The sequence below is a fragment of the Ochotona curzoniae genome, unplaced genomic scaffold (genome assembly GCF_017591425.1).
Source record: "Ochotona curzoniae isolate NIBS_2020 unplaced genomic scaffold, NIBS_Ocur_1.0 scaffold_4701, whole genome shotgun sequence".
Classification (NCBI taxonomy): Eukaryota; Metazoa; Chordata; class Mammalia; order Lagomorpha; family Ochotonidae; genus Ochotona; species Ochotona curzoniae.
This window is the reverse complement of record NW_024467122.1, coordinates 39,987,736-40,000,345: the sequence shown is the minus strand read 5'-3', so window position 1 is coordinate 40,000,345 and position 12,610 is coordinate 39,987,736. Positions and strand designations below refer to the sequence as shown.

The 12,610-nt window shown below is 52.0% G+C and overlaps 1 protein-coding gene across 10 annotated transcripts in view; it reads right to left on the bottom strand.

Moving 5' to 3' along the window:
- Nucleotides 1-12,610, bottom strand: part of ACIN1 (apoptotic chromatin condensation inducer 1) — a 31,692-nt gene that overhangs the window by 1,029 nt on the left and 18,053 nt on the right. For 3 of the 10 annotated variants that reach the window (XM_040969916.1, XM_040969914.1, XM_040969919.1), the window contains 10 exons: nt 7,543-7,684; nt 4,088-4,130; nt 3,090-3,223; nt 2,842-2,994; nt 2,216-2,357; nt 1,853-1,998; nt 1,443-1,550; nt 1,203-1,310; nt 666-990; nt 484-584 (listed from right to left, as the gene is read on the bottom strand). In XM_040969916.1, coding sequence (XP_040825850.1) covers nt 484-584; nt 666-990; nt 1,203-1,310; nt 1,443-1,550; nt 1,853-1,998; nt 2,216-2,357; nt 2,842-2,994; nt 3,090-3,223; nt 4,088-4,130; nt 7,543-7,684 — 1,402 coding nt within the window. Of the gene's footprint in view, nt 1-483; nt 585-665; nt 991-1,202; nt 1,311-1,442; nt 1,551-1,852; nt 1,999-2,215; nt 2,358-2,841; nt 2,995-3,089; nt 3,224-4,087; nt 4,131-7,542; nt 7,685-9,105; nt 10,723-12,610 lie in introns of those variants that run through there. The other 7 variants (XM_040969920.1, XM_040969917.1, XM_040969921.1 and 4 more) reach the window with 5 other exon arrangements.

Genomic DNA, 12,610 nt, shown 5'->3' with positions numbered 1-12,610 from the left:
GGCCCAGCTGGGACTCGGCTATCACCTGTCTTCCCCAGGGCACCTGTCCTGCCTCTAAGTTTCCAACTCTTACACACATACTAGGTACAGGCATCACCCCCACCTGGTCTTTGGTGTTTTCCTAGTTTCCGTCAGCTTGGATGTAAACAAATCTTTTTCCTTTACTCACATAGTCTAAGCCTAAAATTCCCAAAGGCCCATTACTGTGAAGCTGATTTTAACAAGTAAAAACTCTGGAGACTGAAACAGGTGAGTTTGTCAAACAGCCTTCCCAGCTGACTGAAATCACGCTCTAGGAAGCTTGGCTGGCCCTGCCAACTTCAGTTCCTGCTGCCCAGGGCACACCGTTTTGTACAACTGCCTCCCTGTATCTCTCCTAACGCAGGCGGTGGGCCAGCGTGCTCCTGCGGTCCTCCAACTTTCCCCATGCACTGACTCTGGCCCAGATAGCACTCTGAAGATGGCACAGAGGAGGCCACTCACCTGGCTGTCGGTCAGTGGGAGCCAATAAATGCAAGGAGCTGCCTTGGTCTTCCGGAAAAGGTCATCCAGCAGCTTGGCAGGTGGCTCCTCCTGGGCCTTTTCTGAGGTGGAACAGAGGGGGTCACACCGAGTCCCTGGGCCCTCTGCCCCAGCCCACCTCCCAGCAGATGTGTGCCAAGTACCTTTTTTCTCACTCTTCTTCTCTTTTGATTTTGCACGTTCCTTGCGGCGGCGGTCACGGGAGCGTGACCGGGAACGGGGTCCCTCTCGCACTTTGTCCCGATCCCATTCCCGCTCTGATCGGGTTCGCTCCCGCCGCTCCATTTCCCGTTCCCGCTCTGCCCACTGCTCTCGTACGGCTCGTTCCTGCTCCCGCTGCTCTGCCCGGGGATGCTGTGGTGGCTGGACTGGGGGTGGGGGTGGGGGGTGCAGGGGTCGTGGTACCCCTTGCTCCTCTGCCTTTGCTTCAGAGGGGCGGTCCACCAAGAGGCCCCGGTGATAATCCAGCTGTGGGCAGAGGAGGGACAAGAACCGTCAGGATTGAATCCAGATCCTTGAGGCCCATGATTCAACTATAGAAACCAGAGAGGAAGGGAGGAGAGCAGAGCAAAGAGCAGCGACTTGGGGACCGCAGCTGTGCCTGGGGTCAAAGTTGGAATCCAGTGGGTAACGGCTTCCACCTGCACGCCAACTCCCCTTACTTTACTGAGGTCTCTTACCTCTTCTTGCTCAGCATAGTCAGCACAAAGGAATTTCGGGTTGGACTGTGGCCACTTGACTCCATGCAGAGCAGTGCGGGTGGCAACTGCCTCCTCTACTGTTGAGTACTGGTGGAGGAAGGAAGAAGGCAGAAAATCATGGCATGCCTTCAATCCATCCCATCTGCTATATCACCTTGAACCCTGCTGTCAGTCACACAAGGAAGATGCCACAACCCCCAGAACGAGCTTCTTTCCTACCGTGACAAAGCAGTGAGACTTGATCTTGTCAATCCAAAAGGCCTCCTCCACCAAGGTTCCTGTGCGGCCCAATAACTCCTTTAGCTGGCCTAAAGTGAAGGGTCGGACCTACCAAGGAAAACAGACATTGGAGGTTGGGGAAAAGCAAGCCCAACTTCCACATGAACAGTGCTAAGACTTCCCCAGCTGCCGCTGCGGGAATGGATCTGGGAGTGTTGGTGAGGGCAGAGCAGGAGTGCCGAGGGTGAGTGCAGGCAGCACTCAAACACACATCACGTGCTGAGCCTCGGCAAATCCTGTAGGAGGTAGTTTTCTCTTCTCATTTTACAGATGAGGGAACAGGTTAGGAGCCTAACCTAAGAAGCCCCAGCCACTGAGCAAATTTGGAATGTGAGAAACAAGTGACTTACCAGGTTGGAGATATGGACAATGTTACTAATCTTGCCACGGGGCGGGGAGGGCACCTGGGCGGTTCGCACAGGGTCATCGATGGTGATGGACACTCCAGACTTCTGCTGGCTGATGGAGCGCCGAGTTAAGGTGTCGCCTAAAGTCACTGTGGGAGAGCACACGGACAGCTCTTATGAGGAGCAGTGTTGGCTTTCCTGCCTCTAGACTGAGCACATGGCCCCCACTCCTCACTGCCAAGCTTGCTAGTCCGGAGGGCTGAAGGGGCAGGAAGTGTGAGGGCGCCAAGCAGAGACCTGCCCCCACAGGACATGCATGCAGTGCTCTGGGAACACTGGACAGTTGCTGTCCAGAGCCTCACACACCTTTCTTGACTTCATGCTCCACAGGTGGGGGCAAGGCCACCTCCACCGACACCTGGGGAGGCACAGGGGGTTCTGCTTCCGGCTCCTTCTCCTCTTCCTCTTCTTCCCGCTGCCCGTTCTCCTGGCCCTCTGCGGGGACGACCTATAAGGGTTATCAGATTACAGAGGGCATCTGTTAACCAGCAATGGACACTTTTTCCAGCCTGGCTCCCTGGCTAGCAGAGCTTGCTGCTGTTGCCAGCATATGCTCCCAGTATGTTTCATCCTTGGGGGAGAGCTTGCTCCCACCAGATCCTGTCACGGTCAACACCCCCAAATCTGACTCAAGGACAACTGGGGAAGATAGTTGGCACTGGAGGCCAACTCACCACAACTTGATTTTTGCTACTACAGTGTGCCAGTGGGCCGAAGCCATGAGCCAGTGCACTGCTGTGGCTACGCTCCAATCAAGCTTCCCTTCCAGGAGGCAGCCAGCTGGCCGGGCATTCTGACCCCTGGAAGTGCCAATTAACCCAGCCCTCTGCCCTGAGAGCGGAGTCCCCTCCATGGCAGTAACTTGGCTCCTCAGCGGCCTGCTCCATGCCCAGCGCCCTGGCCCAATGCTGGAGAGCGAGCGGCAGCCGCACCTGAGTGACTGTCCGGCATATTTTCAGCCCCTTGTCGTGGGTCCCGTCGTCGCCATTCCGCTCTGTCTCATCCTCAGAGATGCGGGAGTCATCGGCATGAAGATCCACGACAGCCTCCTGCCCCGCCAGGGGTTTGATGTCGGGGATGAGGCTCTGGGACACAGATACCCCCCACCCCGTTACACTGGGCCCAGATCTACTCCCACCTTAATGGGGTCATCCTCCCTTCCACGGCTCTCCCACCTCACCTTGAGTGACTCGGTGGTGATACTGATGGAGGGTTTCTTCTGTGTGGTGGCTGTGCTGGCTCCCCAACGCCGCTTCCGACCAGGCTGGCCCCCCTCTGTGTCACTGTTTCCAGCTGGCACCCCCTTGGTAGCTGCTGTCCCCAAGAAATAGGACCCAACAGTTAGATGGTCTCAAGCCTCCTGCTGGTTTGCAGTACAATACCCACAGGTCGCCTTCGGCCAGCATTTTAGAAGAGGTTAACTCAGGGAAATCACATCTGGGGGTTTGGGGAAACCACAGTGTCAGAGCAATAAGGCCTGGACTTCCCCTCCAGGCACATGGAAGCTCTGTATTTCTAAGAGCAATGAGGGAGGAGTAACTCATTTGGTGAGCAGCTTAAACTTTTAGTGGTAGACAGAAATATCTATAAAGTAGTGGGGAAGGAAGACTAAAAAGGATTGGGATACAGGAGACAAAAGCGCACTCTGGAACACAAACATCTAACTAATTGAAACTCGTGATATGATCTGATCATTCTTTAACTGTCATAGTATAGGTTGATAGTTTCAGGTACACACACCTATATTAGCGTTACTTTTCTAATCTGAAGTTCTTCACTGGGAAAATGCTAAAAATACTACCAAGCATGGAGTATTTTCTATTTCCTTAGGCGCAATTTGAGAATAGTTTAAGCACAAACTGGTAAGCATTCTGTGGGAATTCTTCACACTCATTCCTGGTTTGGGAAACATCAAATGCCTCCAAGACTAGATGGGAATGGTTAGAGATGTGCATGTTCTTATTATAATGTGATGGGGGGGGGGGGACGGAGAGGACAGGGATTGCCTGAAGCTCTGAACCTTAAAATAACCCTCCTCAGGCCAAGGGGGACACAGGCCTGAAGGGAGGGAGGGGTACCCCCAGAAGGCCACCGACAGTGCCCAGGAGTCTATTTCTCTGTGAAGCTGGAGTTCTATGGCGTTCCTGACCTTTATCAGGGATTCAGGGCTGGACTTACAGACAACGGAGATCTTCCTCTTGAATGATTTGGGCAGTGAACTCTGTATAGAGAAGAGAAAGGGAAAAAAAAAAGACACCCCACAGAGAGGGGGGGAGGAGGTTAGATGGGGCAGTCTTAGCACAGGCTCTAAAGACACACAGAGACAGAGATAGAGAGGGAGAGAGCGGGGGAGAGAGAGAGAGAGAGACAGGCACAGAGACCAAAACAGAAGCAGCAAACAGCAAAAACGAAGCAGAATCAATGCAAGTTAGAGAAAAAAAACAAAACCAATCATCATAGCAGGGAAGAGCCACTTATTCCGTGGCCGACCTGTGTATTAGTTTAACCAGAAATAAGCGCCAAGAGTTAACGAGCAGCTCCACAGCCCTGGAGGATGATGCTCATGCCCTGTGCCACTTGTCTCTGGGTCAGGAGAACCCCACGCCCAATAAGTACCCAGAACTGGGTCCCCTGGTCCTCCTCACTCCTCCTTCCCTGCCAACTTGAGGAGCATAGGAGCAAACAAGACAAAATGACTCTGGGATGACAACTTCCAGAAGGTACTTTCTCCTTTTCTCAATGCCAGTCTGAGATCCACTGATAACGGCTCAGTCCAAACGGCCCACACCCTGCCACCCCATGGGGAGAGGCAACAGCAGGCCTGCTGGAGATGAGGCTGCTGCAGCAAGGGCCAGCCAAAAAGGACGTCATGGTGTCCCCAGGGAGGTCCCGACTGTCCCGCCAGCACACCTGGCTCCAGCAGGGCCTTACTGCTCTTTCCAACCAGGGCTTAAGCCTTAGCAGCTCTGCCAAGGCCCAGCAGGCAGCTCGGCAGTAACCTTCTGTGTCTCCCAACACTTGGTGGGAGGAAAACACTATGAACACATCACAACAAGAGGAAGACAGAGAAAAGGGGAATAGAACATTTGAGATTTAGGTGCTTATTTCTGGAAAAACTAAGACCACCCTACCATCCTTCTACAGGATAGGGCAGAACCCCCTTAATAAACAAACCATCCCCTCTCCCCAGCCCAGCCCCGTCTCTGTCGTCTAACCAAGTCTCCTTGGTCTCTGTTAAGGGCCAGCCTGACCCCTAGCCGGGCTACTCTTGGTGGGTAAGTTAGTGAGAAAACAAAACAAAACAAAACAAAAAAACAAAAGGAAAAAAAAAGAAAGAAAGAAAGAATGAAAGAAAAAAAAAAAAACTTAATTAAAACAGGAAAAAACACGAATCAAATAAATCAACCCAATAAGGAAATGAGAAAAATAAAGGGGAAAAAAGATTAAACTAAAAAGAAGAAAACAAAGAAGAAAATAAACTAGGAATATGACAAATGTTCCAGGTACCATCTCACACCTGGGATCTTCAGTTCAGCCAATCGCACCTCACTGTGTACTGTATCTAGTCAACCGCCGGTCCAATCAGAATGAGCCCTCCCTGCTAGGCGCTGTGCAATTGGTGGGGGGTTGGGTTGGCAAAAAAGGTGGGCGCACGGCGTGGTAGTCAGCACGGCACTGCCAGAGTCCTCCCAGGGGCGCAGGGGGGTGGGAGGGAAACGTGTGGGGGGACACTGCCCAGTTTCCATGATGTCAAGACAGTTCACTGGCGGTGGCCAAGCTCAGCGAGGGGTAGAGGGGAAAAGGGGGCAGACACATCAGTCCTGGCCCTGGAGGGGCATCATCTTGCAGTCCCTGATGAGATGGCCCGTGAGGAGCAGGTACGGGCCTTGCCATCCATCGTGAGGGGCAGGCAGACAAGACCCTCTGTCCACCAGCGGCAAGTTGCGGCGACACCACCACCCAGCACTGGGCGTCCAGGTGAGGAGTCCAGAGTCCCTTTCTCCTCCGCCTGTATCTGGGGAGGGGTCCTCGCACCGAGGGGCATCACGGAGCCTTGCAGAAAGGTGGTCTGGGGTAGCAGGTGCACATCCCCAGGGCCTGGCACATGTTCGGCGGCAAGGTCAAGGCACTTGTCTTCTCCGAGCTGGGGGTGGCATCTCCTCAGGGACTCCGTCTGAGACAGCGGTTCCTGGCAGGTGGATGAGTGAGGCCCTGCCTCCGGGGATGGAGAAGTTGGAGCAACCAATAAGCTGCCCTTCACCGTGGATGGAAGGGACCAAAGGAAAGTCCATCTGATGAGCAAGTGGTGACATGGGCTGGGTTGCCACCAGCATTAAATCCCTGGGGCAGAGACCTTACACTCCTCTGCAGGGTTCCTAGTCGTCACACCTGAAGCCGAGGGCCCCATTCAGCATTTCACAGCACAGCACTGTGATGTGCAAACATTGACTCTTTAGGTGGCTTCAGTGCCCTAGACGGGGGTCCCAACAGTCTGTAGCAGACAAGGCCACCTACAGTCCTTGGAAGGCAAGGGCACGAGGGCAGGCACCCCAGCACTGCACAAGCTCTTCTTGGGGTGTCCCAAGTAGGGAGATGATACAAGTCCACCCCTTTCCAAATGCTTTTTGCTTTCTTAATACAAGTCTTTCCAGAACAGTGCTCTTCTTGGCCCCCTGATGTAAGCAAGACAGGGAGGCAAAAGAGGGCCGGCCCATCACAGGAGCCATATGCATGCCCCCCTCTGGCCAAGACACCTGGGTAGCAGACTCGGCTCTGACTGGGCAGCTCAGTAGCAGCGGGTGGGTCCAGAGGAAGAGGCGGCATCAGCGATTGGCCAGTTGGGCAGGGTTATATTTTACGGGCGGATTACCGTACATGAGGTGCTTGGACAAAGTTTTACGGGGAAGAAGGACCTTGTAATAAATAATATTCTGCACATCAAATCACTTTCACCGGCCCCCGCCCCCGCAACACACATCAGAGAAAGGCTACACACACAACAGTCCCTCCCACCCTGTTACCCACTCCCAAACCCAGCTAATCCCTTCTCTAAGACCTTGAAGAGCCAAGAAGACTTCGCTGGCTCTGATGCAGGGAGCCCCCTGAATTGGGTGCAGGATATAAGACAATTATATGCCTAAAAAGGAGGTACAGAGGTCACAGAGATCTCCTGGATCAACCCGAGCACTGGCTTCTAAGTGGCTCCATCTCTGAAATGAGACCACTGGGGGGCAGGTAAGAACAGAAATTCCTAAGCATGGCTGGCCCACTAGATGGCGCTGAGCCCCACCAGGCTTGTAAAAAGGAGGGAAAGCCAAAGGAGTTACCAGGGAAAAGCTGGAGCCTGATTCCTAGATAAGCAGCCAGACTTTCCAGTGGGCTACACACTCTTAGGGACCTGGACTAATACTTCCCCAACAGGTAAAGGAGGACAAATGAGTCCTGTCCCCATCCCAAGGGGCCTCCCTTGCTAACCAGCGAATTCTCCCTTGGCCCCGTCCTGATCCAAGGCCCTGCCTCAGCCCTCCTCTAAGTCATCCCACTGTGCAAGAGGGATCACCAGTGTGGTCTACTACCCTCTCCCCTAGGTCCACTCCTGCCCACCCACCCCACCAGGCGGCTTGGATATTTACCTCTTTCTTCTCCTCATCATCAGCATTGCCCTCTGGACGGTCATCATTACTGACTTGGTCTGCCATAGGCATAGGAGGCTCTGGAACCTCATTCTCAGGTCTGCTTTCACTCGTGTCCATGGTCACTTCCTCCTTCTCCTCACTGACAGGATGGGGGTTGGGGAAGGCCGAGAGGGAAGGGCAGGAAAGAACCGAGGGGGAAGAGAGAACAAGACATTAGCTAGTGGCACAGGAAGGCCTCGCAGCCCTTCACTGCAGTGGGATTGGGAAGGGGGGTAGTGGGGCTGCTTGTTAGATCACTCCAAAGACCTGTTCCATGGGAAGAAGTGGGGAACCATTTTCTTGGGGAAAAAGCACGGATTTATAGCAACCATGTCCACCCAATACCCAGACAAGATAAAGCTGGTACGTGTGGGGTCAGCACAACTATTCTTGGGTCTTTAACTCACCAGAAAGCAGAAAGACCCTCCTCTGAAAAAAGTCCCTCCAAAACAACTTGATTGGACCACAGCCCTGTGGCTCCCTGTGCCCTGGCCACAGGCATTTACACTTAGCAGAACAACATGCAAAACTAAGGGAAGCTTGGATTCTTTAAAAAGGTAAGAACATGGCTGTGGCTAATGATCCCAATGTTGTGTTTAATCAACTGCTTAGTCAGTAAATGCCTGTGGACCCACTTGATCTAAAGACACTGGGAATGAAGAGAATGGTAGGTGGGGATGTGGGGAAGTAGGGCTCCAATAAGTAACCTCTCATTCAAAAGGAGAGGTATAACTGGATGGTAGGAATGCGTGGAGGGGCAGCAGGCTCCCTTCACCTGCGCAGGACTGTAGGAACTGTTCTGAGACTCAGCTGATGCCTAGTCTCTCCCACTTTCTCCTTCCACCTTCCAAGAGCTAGAGGCAAGCCTCACAGGCAGGGCTCCCCTCCCCTAGTTCCACACAGACTGCCCCCCAACATTGGACCCACTCCCCCAAGTTCAATCAACAAAGTTAAGCATTTCAGGCAAAGAATCCCAGAGATGCGCTTCAGATAAGCTATCTTCCAGCCTAACCTATCTCCAACTTCTCTTATTGCACCCCCCTCTACTGCCACCTAAACACTGGGTTAAAAAAAAAAAAAAAAAGAATCACACCAAGATCATCACTGAGGCTCCTAAGGAGAGGGAGAAACCAAGTCGCTGTTCCCCCCCCCCCCCCGTCCCCACAGAAAATTCAACACTCCCACCAGGATGCCCGACAGAGGTCAGAACAGCGTCCCTGGAGCAGCCAGCGCGAGGATGCACGGGTCTGGGGGAGAAGGGAGAATCGAAACTATGCCCCCAGCTAAAAGGCCCCCACGCGACTCAACTGCTTCCATCTAGAGAAAAGGCTGATCAGAAAAATGCCCACTTCCCACACAGAGAGGGCATGTGGGGCCAATTAGAAACGGGGCAGGAAGGACAAAGGGGAAAAGCAGAATGACTGAAAACAATCAAAACCAAAGGAGCTGCGGGGAAGAGGAGGGAGCCGAGGTGAGCCAGCGCGGCGAGCAGACGGAAACATGGAAATGTGGAGCTCTCACCCTTCTTTGCTTTCTGATAACATGATTTTTTTTTCTCCCCCTGGAAGTGCTGTTTATCCCTTTCTGGAATGGAAGAAATAACAAAAACCAAACAAAAAATCCTAAAAATTGAAAAACAAAAAAACCTTCCTTGTCCCAAGATCCCACCACCTCCTCCCCGGCCACCCGATCCAGAGAAAACCGAGATGCAGCAACTGGGGATCCAAAAAAATGGTAAATGGAAGGGAGGCGGTGGTGGTGCGGGGAGGCTAAAATAGATCTGGCTCGTAAGAGATAAGCGTTAAGTCCTCACGGCAAACCCCGAGTTCGGCTGGATTGGTCTCTGGAGAAGGAGAAGGAAGAGGGCCAGGCTGCTGGTAGTGGCTGGCTCTATTGTATTGGCGGAGCGGCAGCGATCAGCCGGAGACATGCAGGGGAGCCATCTTGCCACTTACCCAGCAGCCTGTGTGTGCGGATGGGGGAGGGCCCTGCTGCAGCAGGGGAGGGGAAAAGAAAAGAGGGAGGGAGCTGAGCGAGCAAGGTTCTTATCCCCGGGCAGGCCACGGGGCCGGCGGTCGGCTCCAGGGGCCTGCCCTTTTTCCTCCTTTTCTCAGGTTACAACAGCTCCCGGGGCCTAGCCCCAAGGGGCGCCAGCACTCCTCCCAAGAGGCGGGGCGGGGCCGGAAGGAGAGGACAAAGTTACAGCTGCCGGATTGGAAGACTCCAAAGAGCTGAAGGGAAGGAAACTGCCGAGCTGGGAGTGAAAAATGACTAAAGAAAAAAGATAATGCCCAAGTTGAAGAAGGGATAAAAAGATAACTAAAGCCTCCGTTCCTCACACGGAACGGAGGGAGGGGTACGAGCAACACCAGGTGAAGACAGGTACCGGAACACTGGAACCATCTCGGCCAGTCATTGGCTCGAGGTGAGGCGGTGGGATGGGAGCCAGCCGCTAACTCATCACTGTAGGGACCGGCGCTCACCCCAAGCAGTAAGCGCGTGCTGCTACTCAAACCTTGCTGCTTCCCAGGGATGGAGGAGGGAGGCGGACAAGCAGGTAAGAACTGGTTTCAAACTACCAGTAGGAGGGGGAGGGACCCCTTCCTTAAGAGATGACAACTTTGTTTCAGAGGCTCTGGGGGCTTCTGGAGCCCCAGGGACAAAGATGAACAGGGCGAGGGGACCCTGCGTAGCTGAAGCTCCCCAGCTGGTTCTTGGAGCAAAGATTTCAGGGTGAGAGCTCTGGAATGACACTGGAAGTGAAAGGCCAGGGTGGGGAATGCCTGCACCACTGGGGACAGAAAGTGATCAGAAACTAAGCAGAAAATACCAACTGTATTTCCCCAATCAAGGTTAAGCGGGAAGCAGACCCTAACAAATGGCTTAGGCACTCAGCACACTCCAGACGCATACTTGTGACCACAAAGGCGTGCTTTTCTACACTAGTAGCACAGGATTGACCACTGAGGCAAGTTTCCAAAACCTTAACCCGAAGCTCAGTTATCTCGTTTTCAACATCACAGCTTTTGGCCTAGAAGGAATGGTTCTTCTTGCTGCTTACAATCTGAAATGCATATGGTCACTGTGTGCCAAAGTGGTCATGTTTTTATGTTACTTTCAAAGTCCTTTTCATGCAGTGAATGGCTAAGGCCCAATCCTGGCCCTGGGGTCTGGCTCCACACTTTTAGCTGCGTGACAGCTCTTAAGCTGCTCTGCATTATCTGCTTCTTAATGTGAAAAGTGGGGATAATAACATTAGCCATCTCCTGGACAGGGTGACCAAGGGTTAGCTCCTCCGTGTCTGGCTTGGTTAGGATCCAAGTCCAAAGAGCTGCACCAAACACAGGTGTGTCCCACAGGCCACTGTCTTACTTGATGCCACCTCCTGAGGGCTTGGGACTCCTCAGAGAACAGTGCCCTTTAGCTGATGCAAACTAATCCAGGGACTCGCATGCCAGGGCTCCGCAATGCCTTACCACCACGTGTGAGGACATCGTGCTTGCTTGCCCCGCACCTTCACCTTACAGTATTACTCAAACACCACACTCTTTGGCCTTCAGCTCAAGAAATATCACAAAGAAGTGCTCTGTAAATATTTGAGGATGTCACTGCAGGTGCCTAGTGGACACGAAATAGAAGCTCCTTAGGCTAAATTAAAAAAAAAAATTAGGATAAGATTACCCCTCAGAAAATGTTATCTAAGCATCCTCAAACAAATGTGTCTTGTTTGTTCATTGTCCTAAAATACTTTTGGCTGCTAAAATGCCTCCCTCGTGCTTCTGTGGTGGGAGAATTCTGTTACTAGAAGTTCTATTTCCCTTGTCTGAGAAGACTTTTACCACATTCTCCTTGGCCTTTGGAAGTCCCAGGAAGTCTGTTCCTTTACTGCCCCAGAATGGATTCTGAGGGTTCAAGAAGCTCAGAATCTTTCTTTTCAGAAGCTACTAAGGAGTCTGAAAATCATCCCTGAAGCAGCATTCTACTTGTTAGGTATGTGTCCGAGTCCTCCCAGAGCTTTCATTTGAGATCCTTTTTCGACAAAGTCATCTCCCCCAGCATTTTGCTTGTTTAAGTTCCTGAAATCTTTGAAAACTGTTTGAGGAATGGAGGTAGTGGCTGCTATCCCATCATTAAACAGTGCACATGCGCACGCACACACACAAAGAGCATTTGTGATCAAGAAAAGGATAGAACCACACAGAGGCCAATAACATCACACTGCAGGTTATACACAACTGTGAATGTGAATCAGAGAAACTGACAGAAAAGGAACTCCCCCAGGCAGAGTGGTGTATGTTTAGTTTGCAGTTAGTACAGGAAATCTGTAAGGTGCTGGGTCCTTGCTGTGAGAAGTGAGGAAGATAGAGGGAATAGGCACCCCCAGGAGCTTACTAGTCCCCATGTGACCCAAGACAGTCTGAGTCAGGGGGACATCCTTGGACACCCAAAGAGCAAAAACTACAGATGACGGTAAACTCTTTTTTTCTTAAGTTATGCATCATTTGGGACACTAGCAATGTAGGTCTACGAAGGAGTATGTGACACTGTCATGTCAGCTTAGAGAAGCATTTCTTTCTTCCTACAACAGGCCAGAGGACAGGCAGACAGAGTACCAACAGTAAAGGTGCTGATCTGTTGGGTCTGGGTGCACAGCAAGGTTTTATTTAGACTCTTGCAGGTTTGAATTAACCACTGCCGAATGACACATCTGTCCATATAAATAACGTCAGCTTTCTTTCCGCCCCCTCTTTTTTGTTTCAGAAAGCAGAATATTTTCATTTTCTGTGATATGAGGACACTTATGGCAGTGAACACTAGATTTACAAAAAGGGCTCGACTGAAAACAGGACTAAGGGGCCACAGATTCCTATGCCAAACAATAAAATATGCCTTACCTTTCATAAACTCAGAATTCCTCAGGCACAATCAAAATCATAACAGATTTAACCAAGCACAGAAAAACGTCAGGCAATCTCTTCAAGTGGTGAGAGGTCCTTCAGGTGAAGTCTAACTATTTTTAAGACTT